The sequence below is a fragment of the Phocoena sinus genome, chromosome 15 (assembly GCF_008692025.1).
Source record: "Phocoena sinus isolate mPhoSin1 chromosome 15, mPhoSin1.pri, whole genome shotgun sequence".
NCBI classification, from domain to species: domain Eukaryota; kingdom Metazoa; phylum Chordata; class Mammalia; order Artiodactyla; family Phocoenidae; genus Phocoena; species Phocoena sinus.
Genome location: NC_045777.1, coordinates 81,857,718 through 81,881,931, shown reverse-complemented (window position 1 = coordinate 81,881,931; position 24,214 = coordinate 81,857,718). Strand labels below are relative to the sequence as shown.

The 24,214-nt window shown below is 42.0% G+C and overlaps 1 protein-coding gene across 1 annotated transcript in view; it reads left to right on the top strand.

The window, feature by feature from the left end:
* Window positions 1–20,604, top strand: part of LOC116739892 (cytochrome P450 3A29-like) — a 29,060-nt gene extending 8,456 nt beyond the window's left edge. The window contains exons 5-13 of the mRNA XM_032604774.1: window positions 844–957; window positions 1,204–1,292; window positions 2,396–2,544; window positions 4,707–4,834; window positions 5,908–5,974; window positions 11,486–11,646; window positions 14,578–14,804; window positions 17,232–17,394; window positions 20,113–20,604. Coding sequence (XP_032460665.1) covers window positions 844–957; window positions 1,204–1,292; window positions 2,396–2,544; window positions 4,707–4,834; window positions 5,908–5,974; window positions 11,486–11,646; window positions 14,578–14,804; window positions 17,232–17,394; window positions 20,113–20,208 — 1,194 coding nt within the window. The 3' untranslated portion in view covers window positions 20,209–20,604. The remainder of the gene's footprint in view (window positions 1–843; window positions 958–1,203; window positions 1,293–2,395; window positions 2,545–4,706; window positions 4,835–5,907; window positions 5,975–11,485; window positions 11,647–14,577; window positions 14,805–17,231; window positions 17,395–20,112) is intronic.
* The last annotated feature ends 3,610 nt before the right edge of the window (window positions 20,605–24,214 follow it).

Here is a 24,214-nt window from a genome sequence, read left to right as displayed (position 1 = left end):
AGTTAGTACTTCAATTTATTTACTTGATCTTTGCAAAGTACTGACTCTTTTTTTTTTTGCTATAGTTTTTTTGTTTTGTTTCGTTTTGCTTTGTTTTTGGCATATGCCCTTTATCAAGTAGAGGGAGTTTCCCTCTCCTCCTAGTTTATGAGTTTTCATCATGAATGGGTGTTGGAAATATCCGTTTTAAAACAAAATTTTATTTTGGAAGAATGTGGAAATTTCCAAGCAGCTCGGTTTGATAGGCCAGTCCCAAGTTGAGAAATAGAATTACCTTTTTTCCTTCTTATCCTGGGCAAAAAATATAGGGGAAAATGTTTTTTGTGTAATTGCATTATTTCTTCAGACTAGCAAATAGATTCCTAATCTTTCAAGTGTTTTTAGAAACAATCACCATATCAAGACACCCCTTTTTCCACTTGCTCAGGCTTTAGATATATGTAAAGACAGAACTTGTCTGAGTCAACATACACTTTGCCAAGGCTATCTGGCTATCTGTCACCAATACCCTTGTACTTTGCACAGCCCAGGAGGATGAACTAGGTCTTATGCCTGTCTATTCCTCTGGAAGAACAGTTTTCCTACTATGTGGGTCGTTTCATTTAAAAGGAGATTGGCATATAAAGTCTGGAAATGATGTCTGGTGGCTGGATGTCTCCTTGACCCTCACAGGAAGCTATGCATTTGGGATAAACATTTATTGAGCATCTAGCATAGGGCCTGCTTCCAAGTAGACAGTCACTAAATATTTGTTGAATAGTTGGTGCACATTGAACACAATTTCCAAAAATGTCGAGACTTTCAAAACTTATGTAGGGTAAAATGTGTTTTTTTCAACTCTAGACGTTTGGTCCAGTGGGAGTTATGAAAAATGCCATCTCACTGGCTGAGGATGAACAATGGAAGAAAATACGATCATTGCTGTGTCCAACCTTCACCAGTGGAAAGCTCAAGCAGGTAAGAAAAGAAGAGGACTTTCAATTAGAAACTTAAAGAATAAGGTAGAAAATAAAATTGCAGTCCTTTTCCAGGGAGGAGGCTACTAAATTTGAGCTTCCTAAAATAGCCTTTTATCTTCACCTCCTAGAAGAGACATTATGAGATTCCTTATCAAATGTCACTGCTCCATTCATGGGAAAGTCAGGTCCTTCTAGGACTTGAGTCTCCACATTTAACCTCGGGTGGTGTTTATTTTGTGTCTAGATGTTCCCCATCATTAGCACGTATGGAGATGTGTTGGTGAGGAACCTGAGAAAGGAAGCAGAGAAAGGCAAGCCCATCACCGTGAAAGAGTAAGTAGGGGTGAGGCTGCTGGTACCTGAGCTCCACTGAGACCCCCCAGCTGCCTGCCAGGGAGCCAGATTCCCACTGCTGAGTTACGGTAGTGACCAGACAGAAGTAGGTATGTGGTGGTACAACTCTCAAAGGCCCATCCCAGAAAGAGAGGTGGCTCACCAAAAAAAAAGCAGGACAGCCAGGAGAGAAGGAAGAAACGTGACTGCACCAATCTTGAGTGTGGATGGCATGGAATGGTGGCAGGGAAGAGACTTGGTACATACTGGTAGGCAGTGGGTGACAGACAGTCATCACAATATGGGACTCGGAACAACTTAGATCTCTTCAGAGTCTGGCTGAGGACACCTGCAAATGCTGAATGTTAAATCTTGCCACCACTCCCCTTTCTGTCAGTCCCAAAAGACAGAAGGCCTCATACAGGCTATGGGTAGGATGACCATAGAATTGATCATTTTTACTCTTTACCTTTTACAGAAATGAGTCTGCCCTCTGGGCAACCACAGACCACTGGAGCTGAGGAAGTGTGGGTCTTTCAGGATCCTTAGCAGGGGTGTAAGACAGTGAGGGCTGATGTTCCTGGCAACTCAGAACAGGGTGCTGCTGTTCTGTAATTCACTGAAGAGGAATCAGCTCTGAGCACAGGTTCTGTGGTGAGGCAAGATCCAGATCAATGATCAACGTCCCCTTTCTTGACTCCCCCAGGATGAGTTAATTTTACACCCTTGGTTCTGCTCAGACACAGTCCTTATACACCTATTATTGCCTGTAGTTAAAACACACTACTGTACTTTGTCTGATTATGGGTGTCTATCCCTGTATGACTGAGCTCCTTGAGTTTGTGGGGGGACGTCTAACTTGCCTTAGTGTCCCCAGCCCTCCTGGCACAGGGCCAGCTGCATCACTGGCACCTCAGACACACCTCATGTGTGAGTGATAGTAGCATAGACTCTTCCATGGACCAACAGGTGGTTCTGAAAGAGTGTGCCTCTCTACCTGCCTTGTCTGGGCATCTGATTTTACGTGCACTTCTTGTTATATGTGTTGGGTAAGGAGAGTAAAGAGGTGTTGATTTTAGTGGTTCCTATCTTTCTCTACTCAGCTTCTTTGGGGCCTACAGCATGGATGTGATTACTGGCACAGCATTTGGAGTGAACATTGATTCCCTCAGCAACCCACACGATCCCTTTTTGAAATATACTAAGAAGCTCTTGAGATTTGATTTCCTTGATCCACTCCTTTTCTTTTCAGGTATGTGGACCAGTATATTTCTTTTTCTTTCCTTCGTTCGTTCCTTCCTTCCTCCCTTCCATCTCTTTCTTCCTTTTATAGATATCTATATTGAGATATAATTTATATACCATGTAATTCACCCATTTAAAATGTACGATTCAATAATATTTAGAACCTAAGTGTCTGTTGACATATGGATGAAGACAGCGTGGTAGGTATACGTACGTGCGTGTGGGTGTGTGTGCGCACACAGTGGAGTTCTAGTAAGCCATCAAAAGGAAGGAAATCCTGCCATTTGCATAATGTGGATATACCTTGAAGGTATTATGATAAGTGAAATAAGTCAGACAGAGAAAGACAAACACTTAAATGCTAAATCAAAAAGAAGAAAATCAAACTCATAGAAGAACTATTTCATAGTTTTGATTTACCAGAAGTGGGGTGGGGTGGTGGGGGAAGTGAATGAAGGTGGTCAAAAGGTACAAACTTTGAGTTATAACATAAATAAATACTGGTGGTATGATGTGCAATGTGACTACAGTTAAAACCGCTATATGATATATTGGGGTGCTGCTAGGGCATAGAGCTTTGCTTATTGCACCTTTGTGGTATAAGTTTTGAAATCAGGAAGTATGAGTCCTGCAACTTATTTCCTTTTTTTTTTTTCCCCAATATTGGTTTGGCTCTTCTGGGCCCCTTGAAATTCCGTATGAATTTTAAATTCAGCTTGTAAATTTCTACAAGGAAGCCAGCTAGGATTCTGACAGGGAATGTGTTAAATCTGTGGATTTGCTATCTTGACAATGTTAAGTCAAGATAGCAAATGTTAAATATTAAATCCTGATACATGAACATGGGATGTTTTTCATTTACTTCGATCTTTATTCCAACAATGTTGCGGTTTTCAGAGTAGAAATTTTGCACTTTTTTGTTAACTTATTCCTAAGTATTCTATTTTTTACTTTATTATAAATGGAGTTAATTTCACTTTTGGATTACTTATTGCAAGGTATAGAAATACAGTTGATTTTTGTGTATTGGTCTTGTATCCTGAAACCCTGCTGAACTTGTTAATTAGTTCTAATAAGTTTTTAGTGGAGTCTTTATAATTTTCTATATACAAGATTATGTTATCTTATGATAGAGATCGTTTACATCTTCATTTCCTATATGGATACGTTTTATTTCTTTTTCTTCCCTAATTCTCCTGGCTAGGACCTCTAGTACAATGTCGAGAAGAAGTGGTGAGAGAAGATTCCTTGTCTTGCTCTTAAACTTAGAGGAAATCATCCAGTCTTTGACGATTAAATATTGCGTTATATGTGGGTTTTTAGTAGATGGCCTTCATCAGGTTGAGGAAATTCCCTTCTGTTCCTTTTTGCTGAGTGTTATTATCACAGGAGGGTGTTGGATTTTGTCAGTTGCTTTTACTGTATATTTAGATGGTCATATGGTTTTGTTCTTTATGCTATTGAAACTGTGTATTACACAACCTTGCATTCCTTGAATGAAACCCCCCTTTGTTGTGGTGTATACCTCTTTTTATATTTTGCTGGATTCATTTGTTGAGGATTTGTGCATCCATGTTTCTCTCTGAGCACTCCCTTTGCAACATTCCATCAGTTTTGGTATGTCTTGACTTCATTTTTATTCGCTTCAAAGTAATTCTTGATTGCCCTTTTGATTTCTTCTACAACCCATTGGTTATTTAGGAGTGTATTGTTTAATTTCCACACATTTGTGCGTTTCCCGATTTTCTTTCTATTTTTGATTTCAAATTACATTCCATTATGGTTGAAAGACATACACTGTATTAAATCTCTCCCATTATTTTTTTGAACACCATGATTAATTGAAGTAGCAGACTATGGTCTGTTTTATCCAAAGAAACTGTAGTTCAGTAGATAAAAGTCAATGAAGTCCAAAATGTAATCCTGTTCCTCTGGTCACGTGAAAGATAGAGGGAGGACCACTGATCTCACTACTACAGTGATGACCCCTATATGTGGACTTGCCCTTGCTCAGGCCTCGGCTTGGAAGTCTGAGCAAAGGTCATAGAGGGACTGGTCCTGGTTGAGATCCCTGGTGTCTCTTACTCTCTGATTGGTAGTGCAAATTATAATTGCTCCAGGTAAATTTTGCATTTTTACTCTGCTTTCCTTTTATCTCTTCCCTTACAGCACTTTTTCCGTTCCTTCGTCCAGTCTTTGAAATATTAAATCTCTCTGTGTTTCCAAAAAATGCTGTGAATTTTATCACAAAATCTATAAAAAGGATGAAAGAAAGTCGCCTCAAAGATAAAGAAACGGTAAAATCTGGTGGTGGTGACATGAGGGTGTTCACCTTTTGGTAATTTATTGAGCTGTACACACATGACTTATGCACATCTCAGCACTTTTAAAGGTAGGTAGAGAACTACAGATTTTAGAGTAGAAGAGTTCTAAACTTTGGGGGTAAATAAATATATAATTTACCTTTGGGGGTAAGTTCTTTGGGGAAGAAGATAAGAAAATGAGTCAGAGAGAACTGTTTAAGTTTAAAATAGGTGTGCCAATTAGTATATCACTGCATAAATATGGTTGTTAAGACTTTACCATTTCCCTTCAATAAATTGTCAAAGGATAAAAATTACTGTTTATAAATATTAGATTGGCAAAGAATCACTTCAAATCCGATTCTCCTATTTTATAGATTTTCCGATAGAATGCCCCATCAGGCACCTGGCGGAGGGTAGTCTGTGTTAAATTCGAGCCCTCTCATAGGCTGGAGTGGGCAGGGGTCTTCTGCTGGCAATGAGGCTGCAAGCTGGTTAAGCCAGCTTTGCCTCATGAGGCCTGGAGGCCAGCACAAGGATGTCTGCAGGTCAGGGGGACAGGGCTGGGTATCCCAGGAAAGCACTGAAAGCTGTGTAGCAATCTGGAAGGATGGGGCTCTTGAAGGTGCTTCTACAAAAGCTGCCAGTGAACTCTGCAAATGTCTGGGTGTTAATTGATGTGGCCATTCCTTAAGAATTAAAGCTGGAGGGAAAAAAAAGATTGAGGTTTTTTCTTCTTGCTCTCCTGAGCAAACAGGTATGACAGGAGAGAGAGCAGGTAACTCTTTGGTTAAGAAGCTGTTTCAAAAACCAGAGAAACCAAAGATCAGAGAGAGTGAGGACCAAAAAGCAGTTTGGCGTGATGGCTGGGTTTCTCTCAAGGAAACATCATGATCTCCAAGATATGTAGGTGGATGTTTTGTTCACTGAGGTCTCAGTCAGTACTAGTCAGCCTTCTGCTCTTTAAGGGGCCGTATTCTCAGGAAAGAGGTGAAATATACACTCCTGATTTATTTCTGACTTCACAGGTGACTTTCAGTCACTGAAATTTGTCTTTCTGTTTCTAGCATCGATCGGATCTTCTTCAGCTGATGATTAACTCTCAGAATTCCAAAGATGTGGACACCCGTAAAGGTAACCAGGGAGAGCTTACGAGGGGCCGCTGTGGGGAGGCGCAGAGCTAGGGTGTGGTCCTAAAAATGTGCAGGAAGTTTTCCAGGCAGCTGGAGATTTTTGCCTAATTGAAGGAAGACACGTGGTCAGACAGAAATGGTAGCCAGAGGTACTTTCTAGAAGTACGCAGGCACAACCTTGTTCAGAGCTCGAAGGGCAAGTATAACAAGGATGTCATGCCCATCAGTCAGTCATGGTCTGTGGATCACCTACAGCCGAACCTCTGGGGAGCTTGTTTCCAATGTCAATTCTCAGGCTCCTCTGGACCCAATGAGTCAGAACCTCTGCCTGGAAATTTGCATCAAGGCTTCATCCCATCAGGAGGAACATTGCCCCAGTGTTGATGACCTTAACTTGGAACACTTGGTTAAAGTTGTGTTCACTAGCTTAGTCTACTGTGAAGTTCAATTTTTTCCTTTGTCATTAACAAGCAGCTGGTGGGAGAAACCTTTGAGACTGGAAATATAGTGTTCCTCTTCAAATTGTTACCCACTAGTCTTACCACCCATGGATGGTTTTTGACTGAAAACTTCATTACTGTGATGTTTGCAAAATGAATTTGTAATTTCATCATTCTTCTGTATTTATCAGTTGATGTTCTATTTTAAGGGAGAGATTTCCATTCTCCCCCATCATTTATTTATTTATCTATATCAGTACATTCTCATGTGTAATTTACTCTCATATCATTTTTTTAACATCTTTATTGGAGTATAATTGCTTTACAATGGTGTGTTAGTTTCTGCTTTATAACAAAGTGAGTCAGTTATACACATACATATGTTCCCATATCTCTTCCCTCTTGCATCTCCCTCCCTCCCACCCTCCCTATCCCACCCCTCTAGGTAGACACAAAGCACCGAGCTGATCTCCCTGTGCTATGCAGCTGCTTCCCACTAGCTATCTATTTTACGTTTGGTAGTGTATATATGTCCGTGCCACTTTCTTACTTCATCCCAGCTTACCCTTCCCCCTCCCCGTATCCTCAAGTCCATTCTCTAGTAGGTCTGTGTCTTTATTCCCGTCTTGCCCCTAGGCTCTTCATGAGCTTTTTTTTTTTTCTTTCCTTAGATTCCATATATATGTGTTAGCATACGGTATTTGTTTTTCTCTTTCTGACTTACTTCACTCTGTATGACAGACTCTAGGTCTATCCACCTCACTACAAATAACTCAATTTCATTTCTTTTTATGGCTGAGTAATACTCCATTGTATATATGTGCCACATCTTCTTTACCCATTCATCTGTTGATGGACACTTAGGTTGCTTCCATGTCCTGGCTATTGTAAACAGTGCTGCAGTGAACATTGTGGTACATGACTCTTTTTGAATTATGGTTTTCTCAAGGTATATGCCCAGTAGTGGGATTGCTGGGTCATATGGTAGTTCTATTTTTAATTTTTTAAGGAACCTCCATAGTGTTCTCCATAGTGGCTGTATCAATTTACATTGCCACCAACAGTGCAAGAGTGTTCCCTTTTCCCCACACCCTCTCCAGCATTTATTGTTTCTAGATTTTTTGATGATGGCCATTCTGACCGGTGTGAGATGATATCTCATTGTAGTTTTGATTTGCATTTCTCTAATGATTAATGATGTTGAGGATTCTTTCATGTGTTTGCTGGCAATCTGTATATCTTCTTTGGAGAAATGTCTATTTAGGTCTTCTGCCCATTTTTGGATTGGGTTGTTTGTTTTTTTAATGTTGAGCTGCATGAGCTGCTTGTAAATTTTGGAGATTAATCCTTTGTCAGTTGCTTCATTTGCAAATATTTTCTCCCATTCTGAGGGTTGTCTTTTGGTCTTGTTTATGGTTTCCTTTGCTGTGCAAAAGCTTTGAAGTTTCATGAGGTCCCATTTGTTTATTTTTGTTTTTATTTCCATTTCTCTAGGAGGTGGGTCAAAAAGGATCTTGCTGTGATTGATGTCATAGAGTGTTCTGCCCATGTTTTCCTCTAAGAGTTTGATCATGTCTGGCCTTACATTTAGGCCTTTAATCCATTTTGAGTTTATTTTTGTGTATGGTGTTAGGGAGTGTTCTAATGTCATACTTTTACATGTACCTGTCCAGTTTTCCCACCACCACTTATTGAAGAGGCTGTCTTTTCTCCACTGTATATTCTTGCCTCCTTTACCAAAGATAAGGTGACCATATGTGCATGGGTTTATCTCTGGGCTTTCTATCCTGTTCCATTGATCTATATTCCTGTTTTTGTGCCAGTACCATACTGTCTTGATTACTGTAGCTTTGTAGTATAGTCTGAAGTCAGGGAGCCTGATTCTTCCAGCTCCGTTTTTCTTTCTCAAGATTGCTTTGGCTATTCGGGGTCTTTTGAGTTTCCATACAAATTGTGAAATTTTTTGTTCTAGTTCTGTGAAAAATGCCATTGGTAGTTTGATAGGGATTGCATTAAATCTGTAGATTGCTTTGGGTAGTAGAGTCATTTTCACAACGTTGATTCTTCCAATCCAAGAACATGGTATATCTCTCCATCTATTTGTATCACCTTTAATTTCTTTCATCAGTGTCTTACAGTCTTCTGCATCCAGGTTTTTTGTCTCCTTAGGTAGGTTTATTCCTAGATATTTTATTCTTTTTGTTGCAGTGGTAAATGGGAGTGTTTTCTTAATTTCACTTTCAGATTTTTCATCATTAGTTTATTCTCATATCATTTTTAACTTTGATTCTAAAATTCTCTAAGGTGTGTCCACTGGATCCCTTTTAAGTAGGCTCCTGTATCCTTTTTTATTTCTTTTTTTATTCTTAAATGGTTTTTTTTTCCAATAGACTATTCTTAGAGCAGTTTGGTTCACAGCAAAATTGAGGGGAAAGTACAGAGATTTCAAACATACATCCTCCCCCCACCTACACACAGCCTCTTCCACTATCAAAAGATCACATCAAAGTACAATTGTTACAGTCAATGAACCTACACTGACATATTATTACCACCAAAAGTCCATAGTTTACATTAGTGTTCATTCTTGGTGTTGTCCTTTTTATGGGTTTTGACAAATGTACAATGACGTGTATCCACCATTATAGTATATAGAGTATCATTTTCTGAGAACTTCCTCGCTTTCTTTTTTTTATTGGAGTATAGTTGCTTTACAATATTGTGTTAGTTTCTGCTGTACAATGAAGTGAATCAGCTATATGTATACATATATCCCCTCCCTCTCGGACATCCTTTCCATCCCCCACCATCCCACCCAACTAGGTCATCACAGAACACCGAGCTGAGCTCCCTGTGCTATACTGCAGGGTCCCGCCAGCTATCTATTTTACATATGGTAGTGTATTTATGTCAAACCTAATCTCCCAATTTGTCCCACCCTCCCCTTTCCCCCTGTGTCCACATGTCCATTCTCTACATCTGTGTGTCTATTCTGATGCAAGACGTTCCAGGTATCTATTCTGTTTCCCTTAACTAGTCCTGCAAGGAGCTCTGGTTTCCTTTAGTGAGAAATGGTATTTAGAAATCAAAACCTGGGATCTAGGAGTGTTCATTTCTACTATGGTTTCTTTGCTTCTACATCCTTTCGGTGGACAAAGATAAGACCATCAAACATATCATCAAATATATTTATGCAAGACTGATGAACATAAGTATTTCTTTTTTTTGTTTGCTTGGTTTTTTAAATTAATTTTATTTATTTATTTTTTGCTGCGTTGGGTCTTTGTTGTTGCGCCTGGGCTTTCTCTAGTTGTAGCGAACGGGGCCTACTCTTCATTGCGGTGCACGGGCTTCTCACTGCGGTGGCTTCTCTTGTTGTGGAGCACGGGGTCTAGGTGCACAGGCTTCAGTAGTTGTGGCACGGGCTCAGTAGTTGTGGCGCATGGACTTAGTTGCTCTGCGGCATGTGGGATCTTCCTGGACCAGGGCTCAAACCCATGTCCCCTGCATTGGCAGGTGGACTCTTAACCACTGTGCCACCAGGGGAGCCCCAAGTGTTTCTATATCTACTCATAACCAGTGATGTAAACAGAACGTCTCTTTGAAACAAGAATGCCCTCGTTTTTAGTTTATTTCCATGATATGAATACTCACACTTGGTTAATTTCAAGATACCAATGGTTTGACAACCATCTCACAATATTCTTAGATTTTTACAGATTGATTCTTGAGAGGGGGATGAGATGACTCTAGCACACCACTATAAATATATCCACAATTATGTCCCTGTCTATCTATCTGTCTATCTATCTAACTACTTATCTATCTATCTGACATCTATCTAACTACGTGGTCCAATACAAATTTCTGTAGGAAATATTCTATATCTGTACTGTTCAATATAGTAATCACTAGACATGTGGCTATTGAACATACGGGTGATGCCACAGAAGAACTAAATGTTAAATTGTACTTAATTTTAATCAATTAAAATTTAAATTAAATCGCCACATATTAGACAGTACAGCTCTAAACTTTTAGTATCCTAGGGTTTATGCTAACTGGGGGAAAGAATTTGATAGTTGAATTTACCCACAACTGCTTCACAGAAATCATCATGGGGAAATCAGAACTCTGTAGATCTTTCTTCCACTCATTTTGTATTGTTTTAGTTGTGAATTACATGATTGGGCAGGTACCATGTTGATCTGAGTGTTCTAAGTATCTAGTATAGTCCCATCAAATAGATTGGAGCCTGACCATGCTTGGATTTTCTCAGGAGAAAATAAAAATGGAGACCGATTTATAATCACAAGGGCTGTTTGCTGAGCACAAGGGAGAGCAAAGAGAGGGGGCTTGTACTGAGGAAGATGACATTCAGGTCATGACTGAATAAGCATTGCTAATTCCACTCCCTGGACCCTATTTTTCTATATTGTATGCTGGCCAATGCCCTTCTAAGGACACATTCTTTCTTCTGCTATTTTAATGCCATTGATTAGACTAGGATCAATCAGCACTCTTCTAGCTTTTTTTTTTTCTGTAGTTTCTGTATATCTGTGATCATCCATTTGAAGACTTGTGCCCCAAGTCTTCTATTAATTTTCCCTAGAGTACAGCCTTAGTATTGCAAACTTTCTCAAAAAAAATCATGTTATACTTTAGCTAGAATAATATAATTTTTTAAAGGAAAAACATGGCTACCCCATACTGTTTGTAGCTAGAGTGCATTTAGGATTCTCCAAGGGGCATACTGATAATGCTGTGTGTGTTAGACAGAAATGCTATCTCTTGAAATTACTCAGCTGTGTTGGTGGAAACTGTGGCATAACCAGGAGCAGAGGGCCAAGTATAGTACAGACCTTGAGGAAAAAGTGGATTAAGAAAAGTTTTGCCTGTTTCTGGCTCTGTAAAACAGACATGAGAGTGCAAACCACTCCCAGTTTTGCTCTGAATTGCTTTTCCATTTTTTTCCCTAGGGATTTGGGAGTCTCATTTGGATTTCTCATCCTCTAACCTGTGATGTTTTATATTGACATGCTTTCCCTACAATATCTCTCCTCCCCTTTTAGCTCTGTCTGACCCAGAAGTGGTGGCCCAAGGTATTATCTTTATTTTTGGTGGCTATGAGCCCACTACTGAGGCTCTTTCCTTCCTTTTCTATGAATTGGCCACTCACCCGGACATCCAGCAGAAGCTGCAGGAAGAGATTGATGCAGCTCTCCCCAGTAAGGTGAGTGATGCTACCTGGAGAGGGAGGGGGAAAGTGAAGCCTTAGCACGAATGTCTCCTTGCCACTTCTCAGGAGATTTTTGCAAAAAGCATAAGTATCAAAGTTTTCAATTGTGCTATTTAGGAAGGACCTCAAGAGTCAAACACAAAGGGGGAAAACCTAGGTAATGCGTACTACTCACAGAAGTATAAGTGGTTTGAAACAAGTGCTGGTCCTGGCATATCAGTTATCACAATAATGCCACATAAAAATCACAAAACCTCGGGGCTTCCCTGGTGGCGCAGTGGTTGAGAGTCCGCCTCCCGATGCAGGGGACATGGGTTCATGCCCTGGTCCGGGAAGATCCCACATACTGCGGAACGGCTGGGCCCGTGAGCCATGGCCGCTGAGCCTGCGTGTCCAGAGCCTGTGCTCCACAATGGGAGAGGCCCGCGTACCGCAAAAAAAAAAAAAAAACCACAAAACCTCAGTGGCATCTAACAGTAAGCATCTATTGCTCTAGTGCCCACATAGTTATCTGCTGACATTGCCTGGACTTGCTTGGTTCTGGCTCTTGGCTGATCTAGGCTGGCCTTGGCTAAGCTGGCTAGGCTGACTCAACTCCACACTTGCTTCTCCTGCCTCTCAATCTCCACGTGTCTACTTCTCAAGGCAATGGTAGATGGCAAGAACCAAAAGTCCACTCATATGGGTGAGTTTCAAAACTCTCCTAGCATCACACTTAGCCAGATTTCCACTGGTGTAAAGCAAACCACCTGGCCAACCCCAGAGTCAGAATGGGAGGGAACCACAAAGGTAGGTGGCAAAGGGCATGGACCCAGGAAGGGCTGGAGAACTGGGACCATTAATTCAGTCTACCTCCCTGGGTACACTGCAGACTAGGAGGAGCCTTGTAACAACAAAGGGCTTAAAGTAGGAAACAGAGGACGTGAGTTTGAGTCCTGGCTGTGGTTTTGGACAAATTTTATCACCTTTCAGGGTCCTGGGTCCTTCAAATATAAGGTAAGGATAGATTGTAGTGCCTACCTAAGTTAGAGATGATCTGTCTTCTCTGGTAAACCACATATTGCAATTCTTTTCACTGTAATAAGATGGTCACCAGGCAAGAGAGAATTGCTAAAGCATTGTCTTCTTCCTCTTTTATAATAATACAATGACAAGAACACTATTGGCCAACATTTGCTTTTTTACTATATATGTCTGTTCTAGATGCTATTTATAAACGAATTTAATCTTCATAAAATTCTGTATAAGTCAGGAGAGGCTAAGTTACGCCTCAGTAGCAGATGAGCCCTCAAATCTCGGAGCTTTCATAGCGAAGGTTTACTTCTAACCCATATCTACATGACCAACATGGATTGTTAGTGGAGGATGGGAGAGGGCAGCTCTGCTCCACAGCGTTACTCGGGGATACAGGCCAAGAGGCTCCACCTTCCTGTAGCTGCCTTATTTGGAACATGAGGACTTCCTGTTGTCTGGGGAATAAGGGACTCGAGCGTTGCTCACTGGCTTTTCAAATGATTTGTCCCCGAACTGACATAATCGCCTCGGTTCACAGCCCATTGGCAAAGCTGGTTTCCTGTAACTTCAAGTGGGCTGGGAAATACAGGGACTACGTGGATACTGGGTGAGCAGTGAGTGTGTCTGCCACACAAGCCTATGAAGTGTCAACTCTAATTATCTCCATGTAACGTTTCAGAAACCTGAGAGATGAAATACTTTCACATACTAGTCGTGTACCTAGTGGTGAAAACGCCAACCTATGTGCCAGGGTGTCTGTCTCCTGAGCCAACTCTTACCCTCTACAATGTTGCCCCTTAAATATAACCCCACGTGACAGCCACGTGTCACCCCCACTGGTCTCAGATCTCTGCCGAAAGTGGAATTCTTTGTGGTGTGAGGAGAGCTGGCCTCTGGGGCTGGAGTGGCTTGTTTAGACCTTCAGACCTTACAGTCACCCCTGAAGGGACAATAGGAGACTGTTCCAGCAACAGAGGCTGTGGCTGAGGGTAGGGTTCTCATCCTCTTGTAACTTTCCCTGGATCTGAAATTGTGTTCCTTGTAGCACCCAATCTTGCTCTTTGTTTTTGTATTTGGTTTAGAAAGGAACGTGTTTCTCCCTAAATTATTTATAGAGTTTTAACATCATAAAGTATTTTCAGATTTTATAGGTATAGTCAAAAGAATTAGTAAACGAGATTTCTCAAGTAAAAATTTTATGTTGGGCGACTTCCCTGGTGGTCCAGTGGTAAAGAATCTGCCTTACAATGCAAGGGACACGGGTTCGATCCCTGGTCAGGGAACTAAGATCCCACATGCTGCGGGGCAATTAAGCCCATGCGCTACAACTACAGAGCCCAGGTGCCTTGAAGCCTTCATGCCACAACTAGAGAAGAGAAAACCTGCACACCACAACTAGAGAGAAACCCACGTGCCGCAACGAAGATCCCGTGTGCCGCAACTAAGACCCAACACAGCCAAAAATAAATTTAATAAATAAATTTAAAAAAAAATGTTTTGTTGAGTAGAAGATTTACACTTATACATTTCTTCCCTTGGTACAGATGTGTGGCCTCTCTTTTGAAAGGAAACAGTGACTTTGCACATTTCACTTGAGACTCAGGGTCATAGTCTATTAGTCGTGTTTGTTCTCGTGAGAAAGAAAATACACTAGATGATAACGTGCGGGATTTCGGGCCCTGTTTAGGGCATTGTCCCAATGTTCTCGTATAGTCATAACCACTCCACACATCTCAGTGGGCCACTGAGCAGGTCAAAGGACATGATAGATATTATAACATCTATAAATGTTAAGGTCCTTTACCAGTTGAAATTATTCTCTGGAGCTCCTACCATTTCAATAGGACTACTTAGACTGAGTTGAAGTTTGATCCCAATCTCAATTTATCAAAATCTATTTCTTTCTTCCAGGCGCCTCCCACCTATGAGTCCCTAGAACAGATGGAATATCTTGACATGGTGTTGAATGAATCTCTCAGATTATTCCCACTTACTGCTAGACTTGAGAGAGTCTGTAAGAAAGATGTGGAAGTCCATGGGGTGTTGATTCCCAAAGGGACAGTGGTGATGGTGCCACTCTTCACTATTCACAGAGATCCGGAACACTGGCCAGAGCCTGAGGAGTTCCGTCCTGAAAGGTAGGAGAACCCAGGGAAGGGAACCCTCTCTGATCCAGAGTGGTTCCAGCATATTAGACGCCTCTTACTGTAGGAGACAAGTGAGCGATTGTACCATCATTTATTTGTGCCTCTTTTTATTGTTTGATGTTTTTTCTTAATATAAGAGTGATCATTGTTCGAATCAAATTTTACAAACTGTGGACTAGAAAAAAGAATTATAGCTGTCTAAGTTCCTAATACCTTAAGATAAGCCTCATTGATAATGTGATGTATGTCCGCATGGACATTTGTCTAGGCATATATAGATTTTTTAAACTAGAATGGTAGTATATTTAATTTGGTTTTGAACTGCTTTAACAGTAAACTATAAACAACATTCTATGTGAATTGTGTGTGTATCTATCTAGCTATCTCTCTCTATATATAATAAGTGATTATATGCATATGCCGTAATTTACGTAACCACTATCTTATTTTAGGTGTATAGGCCTTTTATTTCCTTTAAGTTTTCCTGTCTGTTCTCCTTAGCTCTTTGAATTCATCACTAATGTGCCCACATTTCCATTTCTTTAAACACTGGCTACATTTCCTCTAGTATTATTGTGAGAGAGCAGGCTGGGGACCTAGAGGTCTCATCCCTGGTGGTTCAGGCAGCCTCACTGAGGACCGAGGTGCACACAGGTGCCCTGGTGCTGTCTGTGGCTGCACACCTGGGCCAGCTCCCTTCTACCTCAGTACTTGGTGACCTTCCAAAGAGAAGTCCTCTGCTCTCTAGATGTCTGAGACTTCCTCCTTGGAGGGGTTGAGCATCCTCTGGGAATTCAGAGTCAAGGTCTGGCTTCGGTACAGATTGGACTCTGGAAAGAGTAGATGCTTTCCCACTTATTGTACAGTGAGCAAAATTTGAGATGAATATTTTAGGGCACTAGCTGGGATCTAGACTTTTATGAGCCCCTGACTATAAGCTCCCTGATGGCAAGGACTTTATCTTGTTCGCCCTAGTGTCCTGAGTGCTAGCGTAACCTCTACACATAGCACTTCCTGAAACAGGAAGTTGGAGTGGACCAAGTCCTCTGTTTTCTGGCCCAGGGAACCTCTGTGTTTCCCTGAAGCTCAGTAGCTCCCTCTCCTGCAGCTTCACGAGCCTAAAACCAGAGACCACTCACTGTTATTTCTTTTTTGCTGTTGTTCATTTTGGTTCACTTTATTTATTTTTTTATTGGAGTATTGTTGCTCTACAATGTTGTGTTAGTTTCTGCTGTACAGCAAAGTGAATCAGCTGTATGTATACCTATATCCCCTTCCTCTTGGACCTCCCTCCCCCCCATCGCACCCATCTAGGTCATCACAGAGCACCGAGCTGAGCTTGCTGTGCTGTACCGCAGGTTGCCACCAGCTCTCTGTTTTACACGTGGTAGTGCGTTTATGTCAATCCTGATCTCCCAGTTCGTTTTTGATTCATTCATTCAGTCGTCAAGCAGAGAGTTAGAGCTCACCTGCGTGTCAGGGACTCGGCCAGGCAGTGAGAAATCCAAATGTTTACAAAAAAGCCCATCATGGAGAATTTTTGACGTATGCACAAGTATATTCTATAGGCACTAGCCTGTGGAAGACTTTTAATGTATCTATATGTGCCCATTCCCTGCCCAACAACCATCCCATGTCTCTGCTCCATCCACATGCTACTGCTACCCTCCTCCATCTACCCATATTATTTGAAGTCACAGTGTCTGTAAATATTCCAAAACGTTTTGCAAAGTAGGGACTCTTTAAAATATACATAATCGCAATGCTATTATCACTTTCCACAATTCCATATTTTTCCTTAATATATTCAAACACTGAGGAGTCAAATTTGAATAAAACAGAGGTCTAACCATCAAGGAATTTATAGGCTAGTGGAACAGATAGACAAGGAAATCAGTGGTTATTCTATAGTAGCGTCATATAGTTATGGAAATGTGACCTAAGCATTCTGTGCTGTGGGGGAGACAGACAGACAGGCACAAGGGGATGGGAAGGAAGGGAATACAAGGGGGAAATGACAATTTAAATCCTGGGAGCTGATTCTCCTGCTGCCTTCCCCCATGAGCACATGACCGACATAAGTGTGCGTGGAGGCAGGAATCCACGTTTCCTTCAATCAGTTCAGAGTATGAACATCTCACTGCCTGAATGTAAATTTAGTGTTTAGAGATAAATTTGTTTTTAAACAGCATTCATCTCATCTCCTCAACAGGACTGAAAGCTCCTATAGGGTCCGGGGAATGGGAAGGATCTGGAGTTTACCTTTCTCATAGCAAAATCACCACAGCGGGATTCAATGACTAGCTCGCACAGGCATCCCTAATGCTGCTAGTTGAGTGTTTAAGTTAAGCCTCAGACTTTGAGCTCTTGTGGGTTTTCTGTTTCATTAATTTGTTTCATTTACTGTTGTGGAACCAGGTTCAGTAAGGAGAACAAGGAGAGCAGAAATCCTTACACATACATGCCTTTTGGAAGTGGACCCCGAAACTGCATTGGTATGAGACTTGGTATCATGAACACGAAACTTGCTATTGTCAAAGTCCTACAGAACTTCTCCTTCAAACCTTGCAAAGAAACACAGGTCAGACAGTTACCTAGCTGCATTAATTGTGTTTATTGTGAGTTGTTAAAACTGATATAGATAGATAGATATCATATATATATATGCACACACACACACATACACACACATATATGAATGCGTTCTATTCAAGGAATAATTCGTCATATTGGACATGAATGTATTTGGAGCCATCTGTGACCTTTGTCCTTCAGCTCTGGATGGCTAAGCCTGTGGCTTTGTAATGACCCAACTATAAAGGTCATCTAGAGTCAATGCAGTTAGCATGACATGATTCTTTGCAGTCTTTTGAACCTCAGCAATGTTTTAAATTTCATTTCAAGTCCACTGGAATGAAGGGAAGTGTGTGCAGTCATGAGAGCACACAATGAAAAGTCATGGCTCTTCAGCGATCTCTTCTCCACCAGAGCTTACAGAAGCTCTCCTGGCAGTGGTTCTCAGCCACTGCTTGTACAATGAAATTACTGTGGTGCTTTAAAAAATCCTGATGCCTAGGTCATCTCGTTTATTCTAAAATAATTCGCCCGGAGTGTGGCATTCAAACCACTCCTGCGGATTCTCCTGTGTAGCCATGGTGAGAACCCCTGATGGAAAGCATTTCTGCCAGATGTGAAGGACTCCCACAGCCCCCTCACCTTCCAGGGGTCCTGCTGCCATCAAGATGGGCTCCCTTTACGTTCTAATAATAACTCTATGCGTGCTCTTCCCCGCCCACCACCCCACCACCCCGATTCTGTTCTTCCCTCTTCAAGTTCTAGCTCAATCCTGAGCCCCTCCATGGAGCCTCCCCCACCCAGTCCACAGCCCACTCTCCCCTCTGCTCTGTCTCAGTCACCACAGGCTGGCATCACGGTTCCTACGACCTAACTTAACACTTTGTCATGGAACCATCCAGTCTGGTTCCTATGTTTTCTTTATACCTATGAACGTCTTGAACTGTAGCCTCTCATTTTATTCCTTTCGTAAACTCTGAACGATGCCTCCCAGTCACCCAGCAAATGCTTAAGGAGTTCGACGTGCGGTGGATTAGAGTTCTTGGATACAAATTGTGAACAACTTGAACTTCTGAAACTTAACAAATGACATTTGTGTACATGCCTGGTGTACGTGTGTATGTCTATCTGCAGGGGACATATATGCATGTCATTTGAAATTTTAAAACAACAAGATGTTACATTTATAGAAAGATCTGGAATCTCTCCTGAAGCACACAAAGAACAGTTACCATTTTTTCATCTCAAGCACGGCCCTGTAAGAAGGCTTATTTCTAGGAGGCACACATTTAGTAAGCAGCTCCTCCCCTTGGGTAGGCTTTCTCAGGGAAGAGGAGGATAGAGACAGTTTCCGTTTTACTTGTGGGAGTCTGTGTGGCCGTCCTGTAGGTGTGTACAGACAGGGAACCCAGCCCTGAGAGAAAGGGAGCCTCTGGCACACCTGGGAAGGACAGATACTCCCTGAAGCTCCACCCAGCCATCCACAGGCTGGGGCTTCTCTCCTCCATGACAATTTGTTTGCCCTTCAGTCAACTGAGATTAGAAGGTCACTCTGTTGGTTCCCCCAACACTGAAGGAGTGACTGGGTGAGAAAAGGGCTAAAAGTACTGGAACAAACACTGTAGGTCGTCAGAAGTTCACCATTTGCACTGCATTTGGGAGACAGGAAATGTTAAAAAAAAAAACAAAAAAAAAAACAGGCATAATGCTTCACAACGACCTCTTCCGATCATGAAACTGGATGGGTTCTACTGGGAGAGGTGACTGGACTCTGCAGAAGTTGAGGAAGGCCGATGTAATTAACATGTGTGATTCCTACTAGGATTACCTTGCAAGTTTCAATGGACACAAAATTATCTTTACATGGCTCAAGATAGTTGGCCATAATGCCTAAGAATCTGGTAAATTTAAAAACCTCATCCTTTGTACCTAAAATTTAAATCAAAAAAAGAACACAAACCAACCAGATTTTTGTCTCTAGCCTGGTATGAAATAAGCGCTCAATAGATATTTCGTGGAAAGAATGATGGATGAATGCTTTCACTATCTCGTCTTGACATAACTTAAAGAATAAGTATAAACAATCAAAGATAAGGAGGGTAGATTGGATGAAGCTACCAACTTCCGTTTATAAGATACATAAGTACTAGAGATGCCACGTACAACGTGATGGCTCTAGTTAACCTTTCTGTATGGTGTACAGGAAAGCTGTTAGGAGAGTAGATCCTGAGAGCTATCACCTGAAGGAAACAATATTTTTTCTTCGTATCCGTGAGCTGATGGATGTTAATGAGACTTACCGTGGTGATAATTTCACGATATATGTACGTCAAATCATTATGTTGTGCACCTTAAACTTATGCGCTCCTCTAAGACAGTTACGTCTCAATAGGTGGAAATTTTAATTGAATAAAAAAGATAATAAGGGAATGCGGCAAACAACTTTACTCCATATAGTTTATACATAAATGCGGCCAGTTCCTTGAAAGACACGACTATTAAAGTTCACCCTATGAAAAACAGATAAGCTGACCATCCCTGTATCTATTAAATACATGGAATTTGTAGTTTTTAAAAAAGAATCAAAGGTATACGATGCTAAAACTAGCTGTTATATGTTTGTAAAGCATTTTTGTCCATAATGTATCTTCTATATCAATACTTCGTTTCTCTTGCTGGCCTTGCTTCATTATTCGATTCTCACGTGTTTGTTTAACTGTTGTAGATGCACCTGAAATTAAGCCGTCAGGTACTTCTTCAACTAGAAGACCCCATTATTCTAATGGTTGAGCCCAGAGATGGGACCTTAACTGGAGCCTGACTTTCCCTAAGGACTTGCGCTTTGTTCTTCAAGGAAGCTGCGTCCCAGGACAACAGAGGCCTTGATTTACTTTGTGATAAAACACAGAAATGAAGATGCGATTCACCTACTGCGACTGATGGATGACTAGAGATTCTGCACATTCGTTTAGCTTTCTCACTGTCTACGTGGAGTGTTATATATTGTGTCATAGAAAAGAGGTGATTAATAAGTGCAAACTCAGCTTATCTGGTTCTCACAGAACTATCTCCAGCCCACCACACCCCACTTAGGACCATCTACTCCTCCTGAGCGAGCACTGATCAGAATGAAAATTTCTCACAAGCTCTAATGAAAATGAGAATGATAGTGATGATTGAAGTAGTGACATTTATATCACAGATTTTATTTTGAATATTCTAAATTAAATATTATATTGAGAAAGTCAATAAACATCTCTTTACAAAAGTATAATCTGATACCTTTGTGCACATTAGGGGGGGAATGTATACAACTGAATCAGGGAGATTCAGTGACTACTTGCTTTTGACCATCAAAATCACTAGTTGGTTGGGGCCTTTATCAAAACTCCAATTTGACTCCTATTAAATAGGTAAGAGCCAATCCACTGCGACTTTGCCTGTTGCTTAGAAAGTATATTCGTAGTTTATACCTACCTTTTTTGGAGCACATATTTTTGTAACACTCAACTGAGAAACATATTATTTGTTTGATTTAATGTTTTCATCTCATCTCCCCTGATGTTTCTGGAAGGCAGGAAAGATGTTTTTCACACCTCTTTGCATTCCGTCCTCAACTCCCAACTGTCTTAACCACAATGAATGTGGAATAAAAGATGGTTAATTGGTCAGTTGTTCAGAAAGGCTACAAGCACTGATCAGTTTCAGTTGGTATCAGAAGCTGCCTAGGGCTCTTCCTTTCCCTTTTCTGCCCCCTCCCTCCATTTTTCCTCTCCCGCCTTGCCTTCCCTTCCTGGACAATCCAGTCCTAAAGTCATTGGGGGGTGGGGTGACAGAAGGTGGCAGGCACACAATGCAGGGTGGGGGCAGAGAAGGGAGGCACAGTGACTCCAAGTCAGAGACTGAGTAGGGAGGGGAAAGTGTCCACAGGAACATCAGCCTGGCATGAGTGGATTCATGGTTGAATTGCTTGGGCAAAACTCTTTCCCGTACTGAACTTCTGTTTCCACACCTGTAAAGTGGGATGTAAATAATCCCAACACTGCTTATCTCACAGAGTTTTCCTGAGGATCAATTAAGAGAGATATGAAAGAACTTTATAAAGTGTACAGGGTGGTAGAGATGTTAGTGGTTAGTTTATCAAGAAAGAGACCCTCCAGGATGGAGTAGAAGGTGAGCAGCCAGGAGAAGACCTCCTCCTCTTCCCTCTGCTGTGAAGTCTAGGGAAGTGCTTCTGCCTCAGGATAGGGGGCTTTCTCCGTGGTGCAGTGCATGTGGGGCAGAAAGCATATCCTCCTACCTCACCCTAGTTCTCATCGACGGGCTTGCTAGGGAGACTTACCTCGTCTCTGTGTCGGGGCAGAACCCTGGCCACTACCCTCTCAGAAGACCTGGGCTCTAGAGCTAGTTCCCCCACTAATTCCAGGGCAAAGCTGGGACTAGTGACAGTAAAGACTTCAGGCTCTAAACCTAGATGAACTAAATCTGAATCCCAGCTCTGTAGGAATTGGTGATGAGTGCTTGGAGGGTCACTCAACCATTCTGTGCCCCCGTTTGTTGCTCATCTTTAAAATAGGAACCATACAATACCTATCTCATGGGGTTGTTGGATGGATTGAATCACTTAATGCAGACCAACTATTCAGAACAAGAAATTTATCTCTCCTTGCCTGAGGTTAGGTCTTGCTCTGTGTGTGGGGGTGGGGTGGGTGGGGGGGTGGGTGCACGTGTGTGTGTGTGTGTGTGTGTGTGTGTGTGTGGTGTGATGTGTCTCTCTCTGAAGCCCCAGTTGAGAAACCACTCTAGAATTTAGAGCTCAAGACCTAAATGGTTGGTTGTCTTCTCCCAGGTCCATCCTATTCCATCTTGGCTCTCCATCTTGCCCTCAGGAATTCTTGGTTCCTGACTAGGCTGGGGGACCTGGGGACCCTCAATGGCATGTAAGGGAAAGAGAATAAAGGAGGGGGCAGGGTCACAGAAGTTGAGAAGCAGGCCATCAAGGGGCCTCACAATTTGGATAAGGTCCTCATAGGTCAATTCTGGTCAATTTTCCTCACAGACAGGTGAGGAAACAGACCCAGGGATGCCCAAGGTCACATGCTTCCAATGCATCAAGTCCTGTCGATTCTCATCTCTTCACATCTTTCAAGGAGAATGGAATTTTAAAAAAAGAAAGGTCAACTGTATCAATGCTAAAGGAGCTTATTTTCTAGCACATGTCACAGATATAATTCAATATTTATTTGTGAAATTATTTATGTTTCTCTCCCTTTTAAGTGTAGGCTTCATGAGAGCAAGGATTTTGACTTCTTTATAATTAGTCTTGGCACGTGGCCTGAACACAGCAGGCATGGATCCCAACCAACCTACAGTGCCACTGGGGTGAGGTGCCCACCTCGTCTAAGGCCAGGACAGAATGTCCTGTCACTCAGCACCACCTGTAAGCCAGGAGACTAAGAAAAGTTGGCTGTTTCCCTCTCCCAGCTGCCAAAACTTAAATACCACCTGGTTACCCCCAAATGGCAAGATCAAGTTTTTCCCTTCTGAGAAGCATGAGGGCTTAGGAGCAGAGTTACAAACACATAATCTTGCTTTCATTGTTTGCACACTCCAGATTGTGACATTTGAATGTAATGCACAAATCCTTCCAGAGTAACACTGCCTCTTCATACCGTGAGCACTTCTCTCCGCCGTGAAAGTCTAGATAGCCTTCCCAGAAGAGGAGTTACTTGGGCTAACAATATAAAAGGACAGGAAAATAAGACCATGATGCTTCATCTATACTGACATCTGAGCCTAATGCTGCCCAGAATGCTATTTGAGGTTCAACTTTGAGTGCTAAGGACTGAGAAGCCATTTACACCTGATGAGGGAACAGTGTTCTCTTACCTGTATAATTAGTTCACACTGGCTGTACTATAACTACCTGTTTGTCTCTCTCTTCAACTGAATACTGTCTGGGTCTTAGTCATATCTGCATGCTAAGCATGAGAACAGAGCTTTGAAAGCTACTCCGTTCGGATAGTACAATATATCTCGGGATAACCTCAAGAAGAGCTGCGTGGTAATTATATCATCAAAATGCAGACTTTTGGGGCTTCCCTGGTGGCGCAGTGCTTGAGAGTCTGCCTGCCGATGCAGGGGATGCGGGTTTGTGCCCTGGTCCGGGAAGATCCCACATGCCACGGAGCGGCTGGGCCCGTGAGCCATGGCCGCTAAGCCATGCACCTCTGGAGACTGTGCTCTGCAACGGGAGAGGCCACAACAGTGAGAGGCCTGCGTACCGCAAAAAAAAAAAAAAAAAAAAAAAATGCAGACTTTTGGAGAGGTGTGTATCTTGATTAAATGAAAGAGCGAACCTTGGCTTCTTTACACCCCCTGACTAGGCTCACCCTCGGGCCAGTGGTGAAGGCATGGAAAGTTATAAAAGCCGTAGGTGGTCTAGCTTGCTCATTTCTGGCAAATTGGCGTAGAATGCCTCGAGAGCAGAATTCCTCATGCTCTTACCCCATGCCTCTTGAGGTTTGCTTACAAGCGGTGATGACAGTGTAAAATAGAAAATGCCATGGATATGACCTACTTCTCGGGTAATTGACTGTTAGTTCAGGTGTGTACCCAGGAGCTCTCAGGAGAACACAAGCTCAAATGAATCCTTTTGGGGAAACTCGACCTCTTCTTCAGCATGAACCCTTTGCAAACTTGGCTGCCGACTAGCTCACCTCGAATTAGCGTTGGCTTTATTTGCACGTCTTTCTCATTAGAAGCTCATTGTCATCAGTTGGGGGGGGTCATTACCAGAGCAGCTTGCAGTGGATCCTGTGCCCTGA